The sequence below is a fragment of the Giraffa tippelskirchi genome, chromosome 2, assembly GCF_054371585.1.
Source record: "Giraffa tippelskirchi isolate mGirTip1 chromosome 2, T2T-mGirTip1v1.2.pri, whole genome shotgun sequence".
Taxonomy (NCBI): Eukaryota; Metazoa; Chordata; class Mammalia; order Artiodactyla; family Giraffidae; genus Giraffa; species Giraffa tippelskirchi.
Window position 1 is genome coordinate 107,962,845 of NC_137276.1, and position 23,154 is coordinate 107,985,998.

General features: G+C 47.4%; 1 protein-coding gene across 9 annotated transcripts in view; it reads left to right on the plus strand.

Moving 5' to 3' along the window:
- Positions 1–23,154, plus strand: part of PKNOX1 (PBX/knotted 1 homeobox 1) — a 45,486-nt gene extending 22,332 nt beyond the window's left edge. For 3 of the 9 annotated variants that reach the window (XM_081569983.1, XM_081569982.1, XM_081569981.1), the window contains exons 4-13: positions 908–1,035; positions 3,033–3,204; positions 4,922–5,092; positions 8,525–8,624; positions 9,608–9,705; positions 13,689–13,817; positions 17,037–17,113; positions 19,188–19,360; positions 20,048–20,139; positions 20,619–23,154. In XM_081569983.1, the coding sequence (XP_081426109.1) occupies positions 908–1,035; positions 3,033–3,204; positions 4,922–5,092; positions 8,525–8,624; positions 9,608–9,705; positions 13,689–13,817; positions 17,037–17,113; positions 19,188–19,360; positions 20,048–20,139; positions 20,619–20,780 (1,302 nt within the window). In that variant the 3' untranslated portion in view covers positions 20,781–23,154. Of the gene's footprint in view, positions 1–907; positions 1,036–3,032; positions 3,205–4,921; positions 5,093–8,524; positions 8,625–9,607; positions 9,706–13,688; positions 13,818–17,036; positions 17,114–19,187; positions 19,361–20,047 lie in introns of all 9 variants that reach the window. The other 6 variants (XM_081569985.1, XM_081569984.1, XM_081569989.1 and 3 more) reach the window with 5 other exon arrangements.

The following is a 23,154-nucleotide window of genomic DNA, read 5'->3' on the forward strand; positions in this document are numbered from 1 at the left end:
AAACAAAGCCTGAGCGGGCTGCGGGGCTGTGGCCGCAGCCCAAGCACCAGGCTGCCCTCCTGGCGGGACACAGGTTCTTCCATCGACTGAGGATGGGCCCCCCACCCAGGCTCCTCCAAGAGTCTGCCTCCTTGAGGGGCAAGGGGTAGCAGCTGGGGGCGGGGCAGGTAGATCCCAGACAACCCCAGCCCTGAAGAAGCCAGGGCACTGATCTGCTCAGTGAAGTTAATGCAATGGTTTTGTTTTATTTGTAAACTGATTTCTTTTATGTGTAGGGATTTAAATATTCTTTCCCTAAGTTCCGAATAACAGAGCCAGCCAAAACAATTTCAATGATAATAGCTTTAAGGCTTCCTCTTATGTTTAAAACTGTTTCTTTAAACACAGCTGGTCTTTGCTTTCTAGATGCAGTGACTTTCCTTAAAGTTTTATACCTTGTGTATTCTGAGTTTAAGGACAGGTAAGGGAGAATTCCAGCCCCATCACACGTATGGAGTGTCTTGGGCTTGAGTTGTTTTTGTGACAAGATAAGAGAGCGTGGACTGTTTTGTTTATCCTTCTCCAACCACAGCATTACCCACTGTGAGGATGTTACAGCAAGGAGAGGCGGATGGGTCAGGTCTCATGTGCACCGGTTCCCTTCAGAGGTTTTGAAAATAATAAGTGTTTCACACATCAGTCCTCTCAATTTTTAAATGGTTTGGAAATCTGACATTTTAATTTTTTTTAGCCATTTAAAAGCATGTTATTAATACATTCAAAGGAGCTTTGTTGGTAGTATTCCTTACATACTACTGCCAGTTATATAACCATCTGGCAGTTTGCCATTCCACTGCTTTGAGAATAGAATACTTAGCAGCAACTTACTTTGTTTTTAGTAACAAAAATACTCTTCCTCCTCTCACAGATGCAAGTAGTCACAGAGTTAAAAACGGAGCAAGACCCCAACTGCTCTGAACCAGATGTGGAAGGAGTGAGCCCTCCCCCCGTGGGGTCCCAGACACCAATGGATGCAGACAAACAGGCCATTTATAGGTAGTGGTGGGACATGAAGTGTGTGGGTGTTCGTTCAGAGTAGTAATGAGGGTGGAAACCTGGTTAAACCGGAAGTGAGCTGTTGGCTGGGCAGAGTAGTGGGATGGAATGTGATAATGCTGGGGTGAAAGTTTTCTCAGGTTACCATGTTATTTCTAATATCTTTTTTTAAAAAAGTTTTGGAATATAAGTCTACATTTTAGTCAACCTTACAAAAAGCAGTCTTTAAGCCCAGATGGTTGTACTAGAGATTTCTACTACAAAGAAGGAAAAATAGCAAGTCTACCCAATTTCTCCCAGTGAACAGAAGAAGAGGGGGTGCTTCTGAACTCACCTTATGAATGGAGCATCAACTCTGGTACCAAAGCCAGACAAAGACAATACAGAAAAAGAAAAGTGAAGACCAGTCAGTACGCTTCATGAACTTTGGCATAAAAATCATCAGTAAAATATTAACAAAATCGAGCAGCATGGAAAGAGAATACTAGTGACCAGGTGGAGTTTATCCCAGGAAGCAAGACTGATTCATCACTCAGAGATCAATCAGTGAGCCACATGACATGATTGTATCTAGTGATGCCCAGAAGCATTTGACAGAAGTCAGCAGCCAGTTATAACTAAAAGCCGTCAGTGCAGCTCATAGAGGGGAACTTTCTTAACCTGATGTAGGGAAACTACAAAAACCCTATAGCTCACATCATACTTGATGGTGGAAGATGGAATGTTTTCCCCAAGTCTGGGGACAAGGCAGAGGTGTCCACCCTGACTCCTCCTGTTCATCTCTGTGACAGAATTTTAGCCAGTTCAGTGAAGCAAGACAAGGAAAAAACATATCCAGTTAGAAAGGCAGAAATTGAATTAGCTTTATTAAAAAATGACATGGTTGTCTATGTATAGAAAATCCCAAAGTTTACCAGAGAACTTTCAGAAAGAAACAATTGAGTTTAATAAGGCCACAGGTTGCAACAGCAACATATAGAAACCAATCCTATTTTTATGCCAATAGTGTACAATTGAAAACTGAAATTAAAAAGACAATACCATTACAAGAGCTCCAAAAAATTTTTGGTGTAAATCTGACAAAACACATGCAGAAACTTTATGCTTTATGCTAAAACACCCATGCAAGCAATCAAAGAAATCCTTAATAAGGGGCATACCATGTTCATGGATTGGAAGATTCAACATAGTAAAGATGTCCTAAAATTGATCTTTAGCTCTGCAGCAGTTCCAATGAAAATCTTAGCGGGATGTATTTATACATATAGACAAGTTGATTGTAAATTTTATATGGAAGTCAAAGAACTAGACCTGCTAAAACCATTTTGAGAAAGAAGAATGAAGTTGGAAGAATTTGTCTACTTGATTTTCTCAGTGGAGAAGAGGTAGACTTTCCAACAAATGTTGCTGGAACAACTGGACATTGATGAGTAGAGAGAAGATCCTTGCCCTAATCTCACATCCTATGCAAAAATCTACTCAAAATGGAATATGGATCTAATGTAAATTCCAGAGTTATCCAACTGGTGTTAACCATACAATGGAGTGTTATATGGCCAGAAAAAAGAATGAAGCACTGACTGATACATGTTACAACACTCACAAGCCTTGAGAACATCATGCTAAGTGAAAGAAGTCAGACACTGAAGGTCACATAATATACGACTCCATTTGTATGAAATGTGTAGAACTGGCAAATCTGTAAGACAGCAGATTAGTGGTGACTTGGGGCTGGGGTTTGGTGGAGAATGGAGAGTGACTACTAACAGCTACAGGGTTTCCTTGGGGGGTGAACATATTATAAAATTGACTATGGTGGTGGTTGCACAACTCTGTGAATATACTAAAATCCACTGAATTATAAACTGTAAGTGGGTGAATTGTGTGGCATATGAATTTTATCTCAGCAAAGCTCTTATATAAAACAGTGCATATATACATACTAAAGCATTTTCATGAAAATGTAGAACACATATTTTAACATTTTTTCCCCCCAGGCATCCACTATTTCCATTATTAGCTTTGTTGTTTGAAAAATGTGAACAGTCTACGCAGGGTTCAGAAGGCACGACTTCTGCCAGTTTCGATGTAGACATTGAGAACTTTGTGAGGAAGCAGGAGAAGGAAGGAAAGCCCTTCTTCTGTGAAGATCCAGAAACTGACAATTTAGTAAGTAAAATTCATGGTTTTCATTTTTATTTCTTCTAAATTTAATCTGTTCAATAAATTGTGCATTTCTAATTAGAACTCTGGATTATTTTTGGTTTTGCTGAAGAGGGGAGTTTTCCAGTTCTTGAGATCAGCCAGGTCTCCAGCATTCTACAGTGACCCCTTGCTGTAGTGATCCAACCAGAGGGCTTGAGCCTGTGACCTTAGTGGGCCAAGAGTTCAGTCCCTCCCGAGTGTTTGGGAAGGTCCTCTGGGATCATCGTGCCCCCTGCCTTGCTGCCCAGGCAGTGTGTCTGAGCCCAGCTTCCGCTCTCAGCTCTTCCCTGATCGTGGACCCTGGCTTTGCTCTGGAGGCCAGCACTGGGGTGGGTGACAGACTGTGTGAAGACCCGGGGCGGGGGGCTGGGCCATGAGCACAGGACAGGGACCGGCTTAACAAAGCCTCTGGCGCCCCTCACGGCCTCCCTTGGCCTTTCTGCCCGAAGCCAGCCTGGCTCGTGAGGGCGCCCACCTCCCAGGTGCAGCACTCCCAAGCTCTGGGTTCTCTGTGCTTTCTGAAGGCCTCGGAGACTTCCTTGGGGTGACGTCACTGTGGTGCCCCAGGGGAGCGGTGCCCTCCAGCTCTGGCTGCCTGTGTCTGGGACGGGTTCCTCCACCAGATCCCGGCTGGAGTCGGCCAGCTCTCAGACCACAGCCCGAGGCCCCCATCAGCAGGGAAGGGTGTTTGGAAAACTTCCCTGAATAAACTGCCCTGGTCTTAGGTGTTGTTTTCAATTTCTCAGTATGTATTCACGCTTACAGCTAGATAGGTTTTCTAGATGAGGTGTCTGACCTTGAGTCTGTGTCCTCATCTTGGAAATGGAACCAACGGCACCCGCCCTCTGGGGATGAAGGCCATGTGCGCTCTCTGCCTCTGCCCCTCCATGTGCTGCCATCAGTGAGGAGGGAGCAGGAGTGCCAGCATGGGCCAGGCTGGCAGGGACTGGGGCCCTCCTGCCGTACATCCCACACAGGGCCAGTGGGGCTGGTGCATGGTCATTCTCAGCATCAGCTGGCTGGCTGGCTCATTCCACGGAGATGCATGAACCGCTGCCACCAAGGTCATGGGGATGGAGCTGAGTTTTAGGTTGTGGGTTCACAGGAAGTGGTGTTTGTGGTACTGGTTCATCACTAGTGTCCACATTATGTACTACTGGGAGGCAAATTACTCCCAAATTTACTGCCTTTGTATAAAACTGGAGAACTTTTTAGGAAAACTGTAAGAGAAAATCTTTAGGATCTGGGGCTAATCTAGGGCCAGGCAGAGAGTTCTTAGGCTTGACACCAAAAGCAGACTCCATAGCAAGCAGAGTTGGTTAGTTGAACTTCTTCAAAATTAAGAACCACCTGGGAGGTAGGTACAGGTTCATCCTCTTTTCCAGATGAAGGAACAGGAGCAGAGCGAGGGTGAGTCACCCAAGGGGACCGAGGTTGAGCCTGGCAGCTCCCAGACTGTGCCTGCTGTCTGGGAGGCAGGCCTCTCCCCCTGCTCACCAGGTGAGCCCGACACCAAGCCACAGGAAGTGCTTGGTGGTTCTGCAGACTCTGATGTCTTCCTCCTCCTGGTACTGGCAGCTCAGGTGGTCGTGTCTGTACAGGAGACTTGTGTGGTGGTGATGGCCGCTTACCCTCGTGTTCCCTAATTCTTGTCTGAAAATTTCGATTTTCTCACTTCTAGATGGTAAAAGCCATCCAGGTTCTGCGTATTCATCTTCTTGAGCTGGAAAAGGTTAATGAACTCTGCAAAGATTTCTGCAGTCGCTATATTGCTTGTCTAAAAACGAAGATGAACAGCGAGACTCTCCTGAGTGGAGAACCTGGCAGCCCATACTCCCCTGTCCAGTCCCAGGTATTTACGTCAGGGGTGCACACCGGTTCGGTCACTGTGGTGTCGGCAAGGGTGAAGCGTGTGGACGTCCAAGGCCACTGGCCCTGTCAAGATCGGGGAGGGGCTATACCCAGCTGTCCTGCTCTGAGAAGCCCCCAGGTCTCCAAGCATGGCCTGTGCTGGGAACACACATGGCCCCTCAGGCCAGAGAGAGAGCCCCCCTGGGCTCCACGGCAGGAACTAAGGGGGCCTGACTCTGCGTCCTACCCCAGAGCCCAAGGCGGAGCACCAGTCATTGCCTTGTTTCTCTTTTTGTAAATGAATATATTATATTGTGGTAAAGTACACATAACACAGAATTTACCACCTTCACCATTTTAGAGTGCACAGCTCAGGGCGTTAAGCACCCTCACAGGGTTGTGCAGCCGTCCTCACCATCATTTCCAGAACATGTCATCTTCCCAGCCTGAAGCCCTGTCCCCATGAAACTGACTCCTCGCCCTCCCCTCCCCCAGCCCCTGGCCCCACCAGCCTGCTTTATGTCTCTATGAACTTGACTGATCTAGGTACCTTGTGTGAGGGTAACCATGACACATTTTGCCTTTTGTGTATTAGCATAACGTCCTCAAGTTCATCCACGTTGAAGCACTGTTGTATTTAGCCATTGAAAGTGTGTGGTACATTTCATTGTGGTTTTCTTTTGCATTAGCCATCAGGGAAATGACAGCCATCTTTTCATGTGCTTATTTCCATCTGTGTATCCTCTTTGGTAGAATGTCTACTCATGTCTTCTGCGTATTTTCCAGTTGGATTTTTAAACAGTGGTTGACCTTTGAACATTCTAGATCCAAGTCCTTCATTAGATATATTGTTTGCCAATGTTTTCTACAAGTCTGTAGCTTATCTTGCATCCTCTTAATAGGGTCTTTTGCAGAGAAAACCTTTTAAGTTTTGATAAAGTCCTATTTATCAAATCTCCTTTTATGAGTCACACTTTCAGTGCCAAGTCTAAAAACTCTTTGTCTAACCCTAGATTCCAAAGATTTTTTTCTCTTACTTTTTTTTCTAAAAATTTTATATTTTACATTTAAACCTGTGACCCATTTTGAGGTTTGTTTTTTTGCCGATGTTTGTCCATTCACTCCAGCGCCATTTGTTGAAAAGGAAAAGGCTATACTTACTCCATGGAATTACCTGTGCACTGTTGTCAAAAATTAGTTGGGTATATTAGTAGGGCCCATTTCTGTGTTCTCTGTTATGTGTATCTAGACTGTCTAGTCTTGATTCCTGCTGCTGTATGTGTCTCAAAACTGGTTAGGTCGATTTCTCCTAGTTTATTCTTGCTCAAAATTATTTTTGGTATTCTAGTTCCTTTGCCTTTCCTTATAAATTTTAGAATTGTTGTTCAGTTGCTAAGTCGTGTCTGACTCTTTCCGACCCCATGGACTGCAGTATTCCAGGCTTCCTTGTCCTTCACTATCTCCTGGGGTTTGCTCAAACTCATGTCCATTGAATTGATGATGCCATCCAACCACCTCAGCTTCTGTCACCCTCTTCTCCTCCTACCCTCAATATTTCTCAACATCAGGGTCTTTTCTAGTTAGTTGACTCTGCATCAGGTGGCCAAAGCGTTGGAGCTTCAGCTTCAGTGTCAGACCTTCCAGTGAATATTCGGGGTTGATTTCCTTTAGCATTGACTGGTTTGATCTCCTTGCCATCCAAGGGAGTCTCAAGAGTCTTCTCCAACACCACAATTCAAAAGCATCAATTCTTCAGTGCTCATGTTTCTTTATAGTCTAACTCTCACATCCATACATGACTACTGGAAAAATCATAGCTTTGACTAGACAGAGCAAGTGTCTTTTAATTTTGTGGCTGTGGTCACCATCTGCAGTGATTTTGGAGCCCAGGAAAAGTCTGTCAGTGCTTCCATTTTTCCCCCTTCTATTTGTCATTAAGTGATGGGACAAGAAGCCATGATCTTAGTTTTAGTTATCTTTTTTGGTACAGTCTTTGGCTAACTTTGATATCAGGATAATATAAGTTTCATGGAATGAATTGGAGAGTATTCCTTCCTCTTCTGTTTTCTGGAAGAGATATGTAGAACTGGTGTTAATTCTTCTTTAAATGCTTGACAGAATTCTCCAGTGATACTACCTAGACCTGGAGATTTCTTTTTTGGAAGTTTTAAAATTACTAAGTCAATTTCCTTATTAGTTATAGGGCTATTCAGATTATCTGTTTCATGCTGCATTTTGCACTTTGCAGATGTCAAATTTATGTGTGTTGAGTTGTTTACGGTAGTATTCCTTTTTCATCTTTTGATGTCTTTAGGGTCTGTAATGATCTTCTCTGTTTCATTTCCAATATTGGTAATTTGTTTTTTTCTCTTTTTTTTTCTGTCAGTCTTACTAGGGATTTGTCAGTGTATTGATCTTTGCAAAGAACCAGCTCTTATCTCTGATTTGTCTGTTTTTCTATTTTCAATTTCATTATTTTTGTTTTCATCTTTATTATTTCCTTCCTTCTGCTTGCTTCGGTCTCATTTTGCTCCTCTTTTTCTGTGTTCCTGATGTGGGAACTTAGATGACTGATTTAGATGGCTTTATAGTTATGCAGCAAACTTGATGTAGACTGACTGGAGCTTTTATGTTCAAATCAACGTGATGGCACACAGAGGAATTATCTCTGAAGGATATCCACATAGGCTGTTTAACCTCTCAAATGTCTGGGTGCCTGCTCTGTGCCAAACCAGTGCTGGAAGCCAGGTGCAGAGAGCCTGTCCTTTGTCAACTCCTGGGGCAGACATCAAAGAAAATGGATAAATTAGCCCATTTGGATCTGACTTCAGATGAGTAGATCCTCCAGTGTGGTGTTACAGACATTTGCATTGCTCTTGCAGTCGGCCAGGCGCAGACCCGGCACCCCACACACCAGAACCCTGGGGGCTCTGATGTGCTCTGCGCAGTGGGAAGGGCAGGTACAGACTCTGCTGCCCCAGGGTGTGCCCCCCTCACCCCCCGCCCACAGCCCTAGCCTGTGGCATCATCTTCTGAATAGTTCATCTTGTCCAGGAGGCTTTGGTTCTTGGAAAACTCTGAGCTGAGTTGAATGGAAAAGGTGTGTCATGAGATCAGGTAATTTTGTCTTCCTAAATATACCTCCTGGGCTGTAGGGTATGTTTAGTATGCTGGTGAGGTGAAAAATAATCTTTGGAAGCTAAATTGAAAGTCTTATCTCAGTATTGATCATCATATTTAACAATCAGTTTTGCATCTCTTGGTTTCCAGGTACGGATGTAGCACATGCCATGTGAAGACTGGTCATCTGATGATGCTCTTTGCTCGAGCATCTTTCCTTTATTAATGATGCCTTTATGCCACTTGCTGTGAAGTGTTAACCATGGGTTTCTGTTTTCTGATAACCTCTTCGCTGTGTGTTTCTGACTTGCAGCAGATTCAAAGTGCCATCACAGGTACTCTTAGCCCCCAAGGAATCGTGGTGCCAGCATCTGCTTTGCAGCAGGGGAATGTCACCATGGCAACAGTGGCAGGTACGATGATAGAGAAAGAGACACTTTCCTTGAGCTTTTGCAGAAAAAAGTCCTTCATATTAGAATGAAGCAGCACATAACCAAGGTTTCTAATTAATGCCAATTCCCAGTACAGGACCACCAGCATCTAGATCTCTTCAAATGTCTCGTTCTTGTTAATTCTAGTAACAAATATATTATGCAAATTGTGTTCCCTGTCAAAAAATATGGGAAGGAAAGGTTTTATGTAGAAGTTGAAAACACATACCAAAAACCACCTGAAATTTTTAAATAGCACAGTTTTTAATTGTCCTCCTAGCAGCACCCGGAAAATCTTAAGTTGTTGTTGAGTTTTCCAAATTTGCTGGCATATTGAGTGCAACACTTTCACAGCATCATCTTTTAGGATTTGAAATATCTCAGCTGGAATTCCATAAGTCGTATTATTAATTGATGACAAGGAATGAAAATGCAGTCTTAATGTTGAAATTACCTGTTCTTGATGCACCAAGGAACTGTAGACTCTGTCCTCCTTGCTGTGATGGTTTTTAGTAGACGTTGTGCATCAGAACCATCATGAAAACGGCCAGGGCACTGAAGGAGGGGGTGAAATTGATGCTGAAACCCCCACATAATCGCACAAAAGGAAACCTCCCCAGGAAGATGAAAGCACATTGGATGAAAGAAATAACTAGAGTAAACAGAACTGTTATCTCATACCTTTTCCCGAGTCCTTTAAGACATGCCAGGAAATAGAGGCGAGCCAAGGAAGGGGCTCATGGACTCCCCACCTCCCCCAGCCACCCCTCCACACTGTCTCATGAGGAGCCCTGGCTGCCCTCTGCCCCACCCCGCAAGTGACAGGTCAACTAGCAAAGTGCTGGTGACTGTCTGAAAAGATTTGCAAAGCCCGTAAGCTATGGCTTTATTCTTCCATGAGTACATTGAGGCACGGTGTTCACTGTCGAGGCTTGGGGTGATTTAACTTTTCTTGTCCTTTCCAGGGGGTACAGTCTATCAGCCTGTCACTGTTGTCACTCCCCAAGGCCAAGTGGTGACACAGGCATTGTCACCTGGCACCATCCGGATCCAGAACTCCCAGGTGCGCAGAAGTGGGCTGGGTGGGGTGGGGTGGCGGTGGACACGTCTTCACAGTGCGGGGGGAGGGTGGGGCGCGTGTTCACAGTGCGGGGGGAGGGTGGGGCGCGTGTTCACAGTGCGGGGGTTGGGTGGGCGCGTGTTCACAGTGCGGGGGGAGGGTGGGGCGCGTGTTCACAGTGCGGGGGGGAGGGTGGGCCGCGTGTTCACAGTGCGGGGGGAGGGTGGGCCGCGTGTTCACAGTGCGGGGGGAGGGTGGGCCGCGTGTTCACAGTGCGGGGGGAGGGTGGGCCGCGTGTTCACAGTGGGGAGGGAGGGTGGGGCGCGTGTTCACAGTGCAGGGGAGGGTGGGGCGCGTGTTCACAGTGCGGGGGGGGGGAGGGTGGGGCGCGTGTTCACAGTGCGGGGGGGAGGGTGGGGCACGTGTTCACAGTGCGGGGGGAGGGTGGGCGTGTGTTCACAGTGTGGGGGAGGGTGGGTGCGTGTTCACAGTGTGGGGGTATAGGTGGAGCTGGGCTCAAGCTCTCCCCTCTGCTTGAAAGTCATTGTCCCAGACCTGCTTCCTCAGGTACTTCCCAGTTAATCTGAATATCCATGTTGCCTGTCTTTTTCACTTTTCGTCTGCCTTATTGTTGCAAAGTTCAGAGAAGCCTAAGGAAGGAGGAGAAGGTCGCTCAGGACCCCTCCCCACCACTTGGGGCTATGCAGTTGTCTCCACTGCTGGAGATTGGAGGCTGTGTAGACTGCACCCTTCCCGGACCCCTGGAGGTTCTTGGCTGACTATAGGCCTCTAGCTAAGGGTGTGGTGTTGGGCTTGCAGCAGTGAAGGTGCTAGAAATGCTGTGGTGTGCCCCACCTTGAAGTCCTCCTGCCCTCTCTATGTCTTTGTGATGAAATAAGTCCAGTCCCCTTTCTATTCTAGACACACACGCAGTTGTTTTCTTTTCCACTCCACTGGGTTTGCATCAGAAGCAGTGTTTCTGTTGTCAGTACTTATTTCAGGCCATTCTTTATGTTAGTTCTCTTTGGCCTGCATGGATGTCTTCTACATTCTTATTGGCCACTTTGAGGCCCAGCCCTAGGCATGTCAACGTTTTCCTAACTCAGAAGTAGGTATGAGGAGGCCTGGGCAAGGGGCCTGCTGGGCCCACGGGCCCATGACACGAGGTGGCTGCCAAGGCCCAGCAGCGGGGAGGGTGGGGCTAGGCCCCCTAGCACTCTTCCCCCACCACCCCGCCATGAGCCTGCTTTCCCTGAAGTTTTCTATTTACAACAGCTCTGAACATAGAGCTGGCCTGCAGAGCATTTCCTAGCATCGTAGTGAAGAATTAGAAGAAGAGCACTCTTAAATCACGTGCTTATTTGTTTTGTAGAGGTTCATTCGTGCTATCATTTAAGGGAGACTATGACTGAATTTTCCTCTAGTTTACAGAGCAGATGTGCAGAGTGTGGGTTAGATCGGTGGAGCCCCTTATACCCCCTTATAGCATGCAGCATGGCTGATGAGTGAGCCCCTCTGCCCTGGTCCTGGCCAGCCCCGCAGGCCTGTCCGCTCCCTGCCATGTCCCAGGTGTCTGTCACTTCCAGCGCCGCAGGGCTGGGAGCAGAGAGACAAGCCCCATGGGGTTTTTCACAGAAGGGTAAATAGATTTGACGGGGGCCCTGGTGGGGTGTTCTGGGAGTAATAAAACCTGTGAATTTGTGTATATGGTTCTACCAGAACTATTTGGGCTGCTCTGTGCTGGGCACTGCCAAGGACCTCGCATCCTTGAGTCTGGGACATTTCCCTGAACTCTCTGTGACACCTCCACCCCCATGCACATCCTCTCCTTCCAGAGTCCTTACTAACTGGACACGCAACCTGCTAAGCTAAGTCTACTGATTTTTCTGTATTATTGTCTTTGTGTTCCCCCGTCCACTTTTTATCTACATTCTGAGAAATTTCCTTTTATCTTCCAACCCATCTATTAGTTTAAAATACTAAGCATAGTTTTAATTTCTAAGACTCTTCTTAGCCCTCTGTGGTTTTTTTGAAATCACATCCATGAAGGTCCCCTGTCCATTTCCTCTGCATCACACCTGGTTCATTGTATTGGTGTTTGCCGTTTGTGATAGAGGCTTTCAGGTGTGTGGCGAGAGTTGACTGTTCTTCTCAGTATAAACATAAATGCTGTCTGGTGCTAGTCAGGTTGTGGGCCGTGGCAGCTGGCTCTTCTGTGGCCTGACCCCCAAATTCTGCCTTCCTGCTTCTGCTGTTTTGCTGGAGTAGACTTAGGTTTCTTGTTTGGGGAAGGGGTGGGAGTGGGTGGGGTCTCGCGCTTCTGCCCAAGCCTCCCTCAGCCCCTTCCTAGCCCTGCCCCCTTCCTGCCCTCCAGCTGCGCTCAGGCTGCAGCCTCTGTTCTGTCTCTTTGGGGAGGTGCCCAAGTCCCTGCAGGCCTGGGGCCGATCGCTCATGTGCTGAGCATGATGGCGGTGGTGGGGGTCTCACTCCTGCTGCAGCGTTCACCCAGGTTCCTAGGCTTATAAATCCCCTGCCACGTGCAGGCTCGGGCAGTGCTGGAGGGCAGCAGGCTGAGCGGCTGGTCCCCTCACAGGCCCTCAGCCTAGTTGCCTCCCCAGACCCCCTCGGTGGTGTCGGTGAAGTTGAGACACAGCCAGCTGTCACTTTCCCTGTTCATGAAGCCACATGTACTTTCACCCTGCACGAGAAAAGCAACACCGGAATGGAGCCCCGTGTCAGAGCTCATGAAGAAGGCCATAAGTGAGGCAGGCACATCTCAGGCTCCACTCCAGCCCCAGTGGAACTAGTTTTAAAAGTCTGTTTCCCATGTGTGCACACACGTGAGTGTGCAGGCAATGCTTCATACTACCCAGTCCTTCAGTAAAAACACATGTACATCCCAGAAAATAGTCATGCTCACCATAGTAATCTTGAGTTTTCAGAAATTTTAGATAGATACAGTTAATGGTTGTAATGTCTCCTTTAATTCATAAATTGTTTTTAAATGTTGGCGTTCATTTATCCAAAATGATATAAATCTGGAGGAAGTATGAGTAATATAGTGAAAATATATTTCACTCTCCAAAATGAACTTCCAAATCCTATAAATTATGTTAATGACTGTATGATACTGAAACTGACCGCAGAAGCTACTGCATATTTATGTATCAAGTTTGCCTCATCCATAAGTTCTAAGTTAAAGCACAGATTCCAGCGGCAAGGTCCTGCTGTGCCAGTGTGGAGGCCGCCACGTGGGCCATGGTTTTCTCCCTGGTCTGGGCAGTGAACACCATGGCCCCGTCTCTGCAGCAGTTGGGACTGAGGTGCTGCCTGGAGCGGGCACGGGGCACCAAGCTCTCTCCTCATGTTTATGTGGCAGAACCCCCATCTGAGGGGTGTTACATATACATCCTTTTCTTTCCAAGATGGGATGAACAGGCATCTCATACTCTGCTCAGGATAAGGGAGGCTGTGTCTCAAGTGGCTGTGGAGCCATCTGGGCCGAGGTCGCCAGGCCCTCTAGCTGCTCTGTCCACACTTCCTTCCTGTTCTCCTGGCCTGGCTCCTCTAGTTAGTGGCACTTCTGGCTTCCCTGTCCTTTCTCATTGGTTGCTTTTAGGCTGGGAAGTGGGCTGTTGTCACGTCTGTTGCTAGAAGCAGTGAGATGAGGACAGGTATGCACAGGAAGAGGCTCACCTGTCTGCAGAGCGGGAGACTCTTCAGAGTGGGTGACTTGGTTGACTTCTCAGTGCCCGTCCCACCTGCCTCACTCGCTATAGCTGAGACATAAGTGTGTAAATAGTTACAATGCGGGGACCATATCCTCAAAAAGTTAACCCATATGGAGTCCAGGTATTGGTGCCTGTACTATAAATAAGTTGTTTACCCAGAAGAGCCTTGGCTGTTCTTGCCACCTGCAGTCATAAGCTACTTGGATATGCCATCACATTCTGTGCTGTCTAACATTATTTTCAATTGTTTAAAAGCTTCAGTTACAGTTAAACCAAGATCTCAGCATCTTGCATCAAGATGACGGCTCATCTAAGAACAAGAGGGGGGTCCTGCCAAAGCACGCCACCAACGTGATGCGGTCCTGGCTCTTTCAGCACATCGGGGTGAGAACAGACACGACTGCTCCATTAGCATGGCTTCGAGATGCTTTCTTTCTGCTTATTGTCTAGGAAACATTGACTTACATGGGCTGGTAGGCCAGGTTTTAAGAATCAGTGTTTTGTTGACTGTCCATAGTGCATAGACCACAAGACAGGAGGGAGGGCTACCCAGAATTGGAGGAAAGGCTTCAGGAAAGTGAAAACAAACCAGGGATACCACTAGTGAGAGGGAATGAGTTCAGCTGATATTAACAGTGCCTGAGCTGGAGAGAAACTGCCTGTGGAACATACCTGGGGGGAGGTGAGGCTGATTAGAGAAGTGGGCAGAGAGATGGTGCTTTCAGGCAAAACCTTGCAAAATAGTTATGTTTTATATATGTTATGGGTTTCCCTGGTGGCTCAGACTGTAAAGAATCTGCCTGCAATTTGGGAGACCCAGGTTCGATCCCTGGGTTGGGAAGATCCCCTGGGGAAGAGAATGGCAACCTATTCCAGTATTCTTGCCTGGAGAATTCCATGGGCAGAGTTACAGTCCATGGGGTCACAGAGTCAGACACGACTGAGCAACTAACACTTTCAACACTTCATGTATATTGGATTTGAAAGGAGGGTGAAGAGTTGAGCTTGTGGGCAGAGTGGTTGGCAGATGGGCTATTGACTGTGAAGTGGAGCTTGGTCTGTTGATTTCACGGGAAGACTCGCTCATGACCCACCCAAGCTCCAGTCCTCATGCCCCTGACTCAGAAGAGTGGGTGACCCTGAGTAGTTTTCAGGGGTGACAGTGGTGTAGCTGCTGGGTCGGGAAGGACAGGCTGATCTTTGGGGGGTGGGGGAAGGTGGAAGGGGGTGGAGATAAGAAAGTGCTCACTCACTGAGTTATAGTCTCTCCAGGTGGAGGAGGGGGGCGAGGGGCTTGCAGGCAGACGCGGAGGCTGCCTCTAACATCCAGAGGGGTGGGAGGCCAGGAAGGCCGGCAGGGAACCCCTCTCCACCAGGCATGCCCATCCACGAGGTTTTCCTTCCACAGTCCTGCCTGGGGCTGATCCCGAGAGCTGAGCCAGTGGGCCCAGACCTGCCCCTTGGCATCACGACCGCCATCACCCCCTGCAGCCGCATCCTCACTGCCGCTGCCTCCTTGCCTCTGCCCAGGCACCGTGGTGCCCTCAGGTGTCCACAGTCCCCCTTTCCCCCTACAGGTGCCCGCCACCTGGGCTAAGGCCAAGGTTGTTCCTTGGCATCTTCTTTGCCATCCCTCGACTGGGAGCCCCAAGGCCAGCGCCCCATTGTCACCTCGTGTTCCCCTGGGGCTTGGCCCTGGGCTCTGCTAAGCCTCGTTCCTCTGCCTGGAGTCAGGCTCTGCGGGCTGGGCCCCAGCGGGAGGGGGCAGGTCATGCACACATGTGGAAGGAGAACGCTGTTGCCTGCCGTAGTACAGCCTCTTCTGGAAGTTGGTCCTAGAAGGAGTCAGAAGGAAATGGAGACTTCATGGCTAGAATGTCACAGTGACGTTCATTATAATAATGGGCAATGAGGTGGTGTATGAATCAGGACCCATGGATTTGATGGAAGGTCGTGCAACTAGTTAACATGGTGAATAAGGGCCCAAAGCACTAGGAAGCTTAAGTACCTGGTGAGAAAGCAGATCGTACGTGTTTCTAAGTGTACTGTGATTATTACAGCCAGTGAATACGTCTGTAATGTAGTGATTGGACTATTACACACGTAATGGAATTGGGTTTTTTCCTGTTGTTTCCTTTAATGTATTAATCATTTCTAAAATAGACCTTGCTCATAGGTTCATTTTAAAATGCCATTTTTTTTTCCCGTGTAAACATTTTCTGTGTCTTCTTGCCCTCGTTTCCTGTAAATATTATCCTCCCTTGGTGGTTTTCCTCACACTCTAGGCAGACGTTACTTTTTTTTTTCCTGGTTTGTGTACTTGCTTCCTGTCGCCTTTTTATTTTACGGCTTTTTTGAAGACAAGAACGATATTTCTGTTGCCAGAAGCTCTCGGTTGGCTCCAGGTGTGCTCCTCTGTGGAATGAAAGTGAGTTGCTGTCAGTCAGTGTGAGGCGTCGGAGCACTGCCGAGATGATCTGCTGCTGTTCTGTTGTCCCCAAGATACAGTGACTTTTCCAACACACAATGCTCACTTAAGAACTGAAACACACTCCCACCTCCTCCTTTGTTGGCGCTGCCCACTCTCTGAGGTCCTGGTTGGTGCAAAATGAGGGACTTGAGTGCATGTAGGTTTTAGAGTAGATGTCTCTCTGGTCCCCCACGCGGACGATAGTCACCTCTGGACACATTATTCCTGTAGATAGAAATTACCTTCCTTTGGTGCTTCTGTGAATGTTGATACAAGCATATCACACTTCTCAGATGTCATGATTTCTGTGAGTTGAAGGTTTCTAGCAGCTCAGCGTAAATCATATCTGTTGGTGCTGATCCTGACAGCATGTGCTCACTCTGTGTCTCTGGGTCATGTTTTGGTAATTCTCGCGATATTTATTTCAAACTCTTTCATCATTATTATGTTTGTTATGATGATCTGTGCTCAGTCTTTTTTGATGTGATTATTGTGAAAAGATCATGACTCACTGATGACACAGGTGATGGTTAGTGATTTTTAGCAGTAAAGTTTCTTTTAATTAAGGTGTGTACTTTTTTTTTGGACAGTAATGCTTATTACACACTGGACTACAGTATAGTGTAAACACAACTTATACACATTTTTGGAAGCAGAACAATTTGTGACCCACTTTATTGCAATATTCGATTTGATGAGGTAGTGTGGAACTGAACCCGCAGTATTTCCTAGGTGTCTCTGTATTTACTTCTGGTTTAATTCTGTTTTTTCTAAGTGACATACCTCAGTCATCCATGAAAGAAAGAAGAAATAGCAGACACCCCTTCCTCAGCCTTCAGCTGAGTTCTCTGCCGACAGCACTCATTAGCCTAGCAGACGCTGTGAGGGGACCGCAGTGCCTCCCCGCCCAGTTCATGCTCACAGTTCCCTTGACAGAATGTGTCACCTGGACATGATGGCCTGGGGCAGCCTGTCCGGGCCGCTTCCTATAAGACTAAAGTTAAGTTTTAGCTAAAAGCACCGTTCACACCAGTTTTTACTAACAATTATTTGTGTGCTTCTGTTTTACCAGGATGGTCTTGAGTTCCTTTCTAAAAATGAAAGTTCACGGTGACCCTCTTCTTTATTTTCAGCATCCGTACCCGACGGAAGATGAGAAAAAACAGATTGCTGCTCAGACAAACTTGACACTACTCCAAGTTAACAACTGGTAAGATGTGCCCACTTTCTGAAACTGTGTCGTCAACACCACACCTGGAAATCCTGACACCAGTGAATAGTACAGTTTGGGTGAATTACATGAGCATTCCTCTGTTACCATAGTCTGGAATTGGCGGCAGGACACTTAAGCATAAATCGCACACACTTTCGCCTAAGTTTTGTGACCGATGCCCGAGGACTTTTCCCTACGATCTACTCGCTCAATCAAAAATGCATTTCTCTAGGGCCTCCCCCCTGCCCCCCTTAAAATGATGTTTTGTGGACGAGTTTCCCTGGGCCGTGGACAGCCAAGGAGAGTTCACCTGATCACTGGTGGCCCCCACCCCCCCCTCCTTTTGAGACTCTGTATCCTTTGTTCAACAGTGATATGGGGAGGCAGCCCCCAGCTAGCCGGCCGCAGTGGTCCTGCCCCACAGCAGGCCTAAGAGGTCCTGAGAAAGAGTCTTGTGCTTTATAGAGGAAGCACCCTGTTGTGGCTCTGGTGTCACATGCCACTGTGGACACTTGGATCCTGACCGCGTTTTCCCCTTAAATAAGAGGCACTGATGTCACCAAGTGGTGTTGGGGTCTAAATGTGCACTCGCATTGCACTTTCAGTCACTGGCCTCATTTTTTACTTATTATTTTACTTATCATTCAGACATAGGAAATGATTTCAGCTTAATAACATTGGCATGTGTAAAAGAAGACACAGTTTCTACCACTTGTAGACATTGTTGTATTTTCATTTTAACTGTTTAAATTTGAAGGTCAGGTAGATTCCAATATAAATAATGAAAATTTTCCTTTTTGTGCAGTTATACATGCAGGAGGTATGCTTTGGCACTGCATTAAGTATTTCTACTATCTTGCCTTTGAGCTACTATTTTTGACTTAAGTGGCAATTATAAGCCATAGTGTTTGGATTATTTCCTGTTAGATCTTTTAAACAGAGTGTTAACAAGAGTTGAAAGGTTTTGAGTATTTTGTTGCTGTGAGTTTTGTCATGTCTTTTTCTGTCATATTCTCCATTGTCTTCACGTCGTCCCATTTAGAAACTGTGTTTTGGTTCAGTGACAGATGGATGGGTGAGGGACAGAGGACAGAGCGATGTCTCTGGATGTGCTGATGGTTGGTGGCTTGTCAGCCTCTTCACCTGTGAGCCCCTGCCATTCCTAACTTGCTCCTCTGTGGTATTAACAGAATTGTCTTTTCTAGAAGGTTTGACCTCAGCTTTTCATTTTAAAATTAATAACAATTTAATACTTGTCTTTTATAAATTCTAAAATTTCTGAAGTTTTCTAGTGGCTATGTTTACCTTTTGTGACTTCTTTCTTTTTATATTTGCAAAAATTGTATTTTGGAGTGAATTTGGACACACCCATCATTAGCTCATGCCTGTGCCTCCTAGCAGCTTTGACAGAGAAAGACAGACAGACATAAAGAGGGCAGCGGGCTTCCCTCCCAGGCCATGCGCTGAGAGACTGCTGTGACCCCTCAGTCCGGCTCACACTCAGCCACAGGGACCAGAGACGGTCTCTGAATGAAGCTCTGTGGTGTCAGCCTGTTCATATCTATTATTAGAATATGTCCTTGGGCAATTGGAGATGTTTTTGAATCTTAGTATTTCACAATTAGGCAGCCTCAGAGCTGGACATCTGTCCATGCTCAGGGCCTGACCGGGTGGGCTCTCAGAGATGCACCTCCTGCGGGCCTCGGGCGTCGGAGGCTGCAGGGTGCCTGGTTCTGCTGCTCTAACCTGCCACTTCCTTAGAGAAGGGCATGTCACATCCACAGTTTGAACAGTGTCATCTGTGTCATCGTGAATACCCAGTTCACAGACGTGGATAAATCGGAGTGGAGAAAAGACATAGTAGGACAGTCTGTCTGTATTCAAGTGAATTACTCTAAAAACAGCCCTGTTCTCTGGAAGTTTAGATGAGATGCTTGACGTTACTCTTAAGCGCTTCTTACAGCAGGGAATACGTGGTCACATTCATGTGGTTTGTGAAGCACCTGGCCTGTTGTTGAGGCCACAGGGGCCTTGGAAAGGCCATTTTGACATGAGTATTTCCTTCACGCAGGTTCATCAACGCTAGAAGACGAATCCTACAGCCGATGTTGGATTCTAGTTGCTCAGAAACTCCAAAAACAAAGAAAAAAACTGCTCAGAACAGACCCGTCCAGAGGTTTTGGCCCGACTCCATCGCCTCGGGAGCAGCACAGCCAGCTGCCAGTGAGCTGACTGTGTCTGAAGGTGGGCACCGGGCTGGGCCACCCTGTCCTGTGGGTGCGGGTGAGGCGGTAAGCCAAGGGCAGGCAGCAGTCTTGATGCGTCTGACCGTGAGGACGACGCTGGTCCAGGTGCCTGTCGGCGGTACAGGTGTGCCCAGGAGCGCGGAGTGCGTGGCCAGACGCCCAAGGTCACTCCTGTCTCTTCCTGCCCGTCCTGTGTCAGTGCAGGGTGTGTGTGTGTGTGTCATGCGCCCACTGCCTGGCATTTCACCCTTTATATCCCCTCAGGCTTCACCCAGCTTTGCAGTTTCCTGACACAGAGCCTCCACGGCCCCGCGTCTCTAGTCCATGTCCCGCTCGCGGGTACCTGGCAGTTCCCACTCCCCCGCTGGTGGGCATGAGGAGTGTGTGTCTCAGGGGTTCCCTTTCCCTCGCAGCCTGACCTCCGTCCCCCCCACCCGTCTGTCCTCTGTGGCTTCTCCCCTGTGTCCTGGGTCCCTTGTCTTCTGTGTGACACTTGCTCTCCAGCCCAGGATCTGTCCCCTTTACCATCCTGACCCCCAGACCCTCTCTAGATAGCTTAGCTTTGCAGGGTCTGGGACGATCCTAGAGACATTCCTGAAATCCCTGTGGATGGTCCCAGAAACACAGTCGGGGGGAGCCAGGCTGCCCAGCCCTGATGGCATGGTGACGCCGCTTTGTGCTGTAGGAGCCGTCGTGACCATCACCGCGCCCGTGAGCATGAACGTGGACAGCCTGCAGTCCCTGTCGTCAGACGGGGCCACGCTGGCAGTGCAGCAGGTGATGATGGCCGAGCAGAGCGAGGACGACTCAGTGGACAGCACGGGGGATGGCGGGGCGGCGCTGGCGCCCGGCCACCTGGGCGGGCTGGTCCTGGAGAACAGCGACTCCCTGCAGTAGGGCCCGGCTGCCCGGCCCGCTTTTTATAGTTTGCACAGCAAACGTTTTACACAGTTTTATTTCTAATATGTTTTATATGTAGGCATAGAGGAGTGCACTTTTGTATTTCATAGTAAGCTTCCAGGGCATCTTTGCCGGTGCAGCGACTTCTTCTTTCAAGGTGTGTGTGTGCGTGTGTGTGCACGTGTGTGTGTGTGTGCGCGCGTGTGTTTTTAAGGAAATTCTTTAAAGGTTTAACGCTAAAAATGTGATGAATGACAAACACCTCCCCCCACCCCCATGAGCCCCTAATTAGATTAAGGACTAGTGCTGCCATTTTCTGAACAATTATGCAGTTTTAATTTCATTCTGTGGTTAAGGCAGGTCTCAGGAGGCTGGTTTACTTGTCAGCCCCAGGATTAGGAAGAAGCCTCTGCACCTGGAGACCACCCGTGCGAGGCGGACGACAGCACAATAAACTGCGTGTGACCTGTGGTGAATGTTTGGCGACTCAAATGTGGTTCCGTTCTCATGTTCCGTGAGCCTGTGTCATTTGCTATATATGAAAAGAAACTCCTATTTTTACCTTGTTGGAATTATTGGATAAAAAGCTATTTTTATAAATTCCTTATGAATTGGATTATGACTATGTCAAGGGTAAATTCTAGAGGAGAAACAGTACACGCTTATTGACTATCTCAATTTGGAATGTTCTGAATTGGCCAAATTTGATGAACCTGCCCCCAGTTAGCTAGCATTCTGGTTCTCTGCTCTCCCAGGGTAGTAATTCACATTTTCTATTATAAAAGAAACATCTATTTAATGAAATTTTGGTATCTTCAAATTTTAGTCAATATATTGCTCAGATTGCAATTTACACTTGATCTAAACGTACGTTTCAAAGTATTTGCTAAGTAGGGCTTAGGTAAGTTAAGAAGTGGTAGCCAGTGGTCAGTTAAAAGCTTTTGCTGACTATTTCCGTCTAATTTAAGTTTGACCACAGTTAAGTGGTGATGTGCCATGTTAGCTGGGCGTTGTCTTAGGAGCTACTGGTCAGCGTATGTTATGCATAGAACGTGTGTCATAAACTACTATCAAGTGTCCATCCTGTCGGCTCAGAGCAGGCAAAGAGCAGACCCTCAGGTTTGTTACACGATTAGCGCACGTCCACTGCAGGATGGCCGGGAACCAGCAGGGCCTGGGGGTGAGGTGGCGGCGGCTCGTCATCACTTGGTTGGTGGTTCTTCCACTGACTTGATCACATCATATCTGGACAACAGTGGGACTTTGGCTCCTGGTGACCAGATGGACCACAGAGCAGACTGGGTTTGTCTCCCTGGGTTTGGATTCATGTCCGCCTGTTTCAAGTGAGGCTTTTTCTCAGTGAGGAAACAGGACCTGGTTTCACAGAAGATATCTCTGCATCACCATCAGTGGGACACCTGAAGCTCTGAAGGACAGTCTAATGGTCGTCACTTCCTGAAAAGCAGCGACAGTAATTGGTTGTGGACCAAGGCTACCCAGGGGTGTTTTGAGCAAGTGCAGATTTTTTGTCAGGAACTGACTTTTTATTCCCAAATTATTAATAATTAAAGTTAGTCATAGGAGAGTACTTCCTGGATAACTTAGAAAGAAGCAAGAAATACAGAGGAATTTCTTTTAAAATATTTCAGGAGAATTAAAAGAAAAACTTGACTCTCTTTTAGGGGAGAAAATAACATTTTTAAGCAGCTATTGTATTCCTTTTAAACAATTTTATATATTTTAAGTCACATCTTTTAAACTATGCCAGTTTGAAAGATTGTTTTAAGTCCAACAAAGTTAGGATTTAAGACGAGACCCTGTGGAAGCTGGCCAGCCACCTCCTCCCTTCCTCGCCTCCCTCCATCCCTCTGACCTCAGGTTCAGGTTGGTGACCATGACCTGTGGTCACTCCAGGTCAGTTTCCCCAAGCAGAAACCCTGTTCCCTGGATCCGGGCTGCAGGGCTCAGGCTACACAGGCTGAAGCAGTGTGGACATGGGGCCACATCAGGGCCATGTTGGGGTCCAGCAGTCGGTGTCTGGGGTCGCAGTCCCTGCTCCCTGCAGCTGAAGTCTGCATCCTGGTCGCTACATTCAGAGGACTAGGATAAAGATCATTCGAGAGGGGGCATTTCAAGCTCTTCCCATGAGTAACTAATGGGATCTTAACCCAACAGGCAGACTATTTTTGTTCATAAGCCACTGTCTGGGGCATTGGTAGTTAGCTGGCACCTAATAAAGACCCATTTTCCAGCCCCTGGGGTTTTGAGAGCATCTGTGAGAGCACAGCCCTGCTGAGCTCTCATCTTATAGGAATTTGCTCTTGTTAAATTCTTTTCCCTGAAGGATGGTTTTGACTGTGTCTTGCAACCCAGGTTGAGCGTGTTGTGTTACCTGCTATTCAGCTCTTGAGTGGGTAGCAGATGGCTGGACCACGTCTAGCCACACTCCAGCTGCTGCAGTAACGCAGCTTTCATGGTCTGATTCCAGAAATAAAACAGTGGAAGTGTTTGTCCAGCGTGCAACGTAAGGTAGGCCACGGCCCCAGCTCACTCAAAGACCACAGGGCCCTGATGCTGGAGCCACCGTGGCCCGGGTCCCAGAGTCTTCTCCACATAACCTGCCCATGACCTGACCTGACTCTTGCCGGGGCGAGAAAGTAGGGGAGCACCTTTTCTTTCAGACAAGCTCAGACATCCTAGGAAGGTGAGAATGGCCCACCTCTGGCAGTTAGGGACAGAAAAAACCCCACCATCCTCCCCTAATTTAGTTCTGTCTGGTCTGTGAACTGACAATCTTTAAATGTGAATGCTGTAACAATGTTTTCTTGGATTGTTGTCTTTGAAAGGGATTTTTGTGAAGCAACTGATTTATCAAAGCAAAAAAATTAAAAA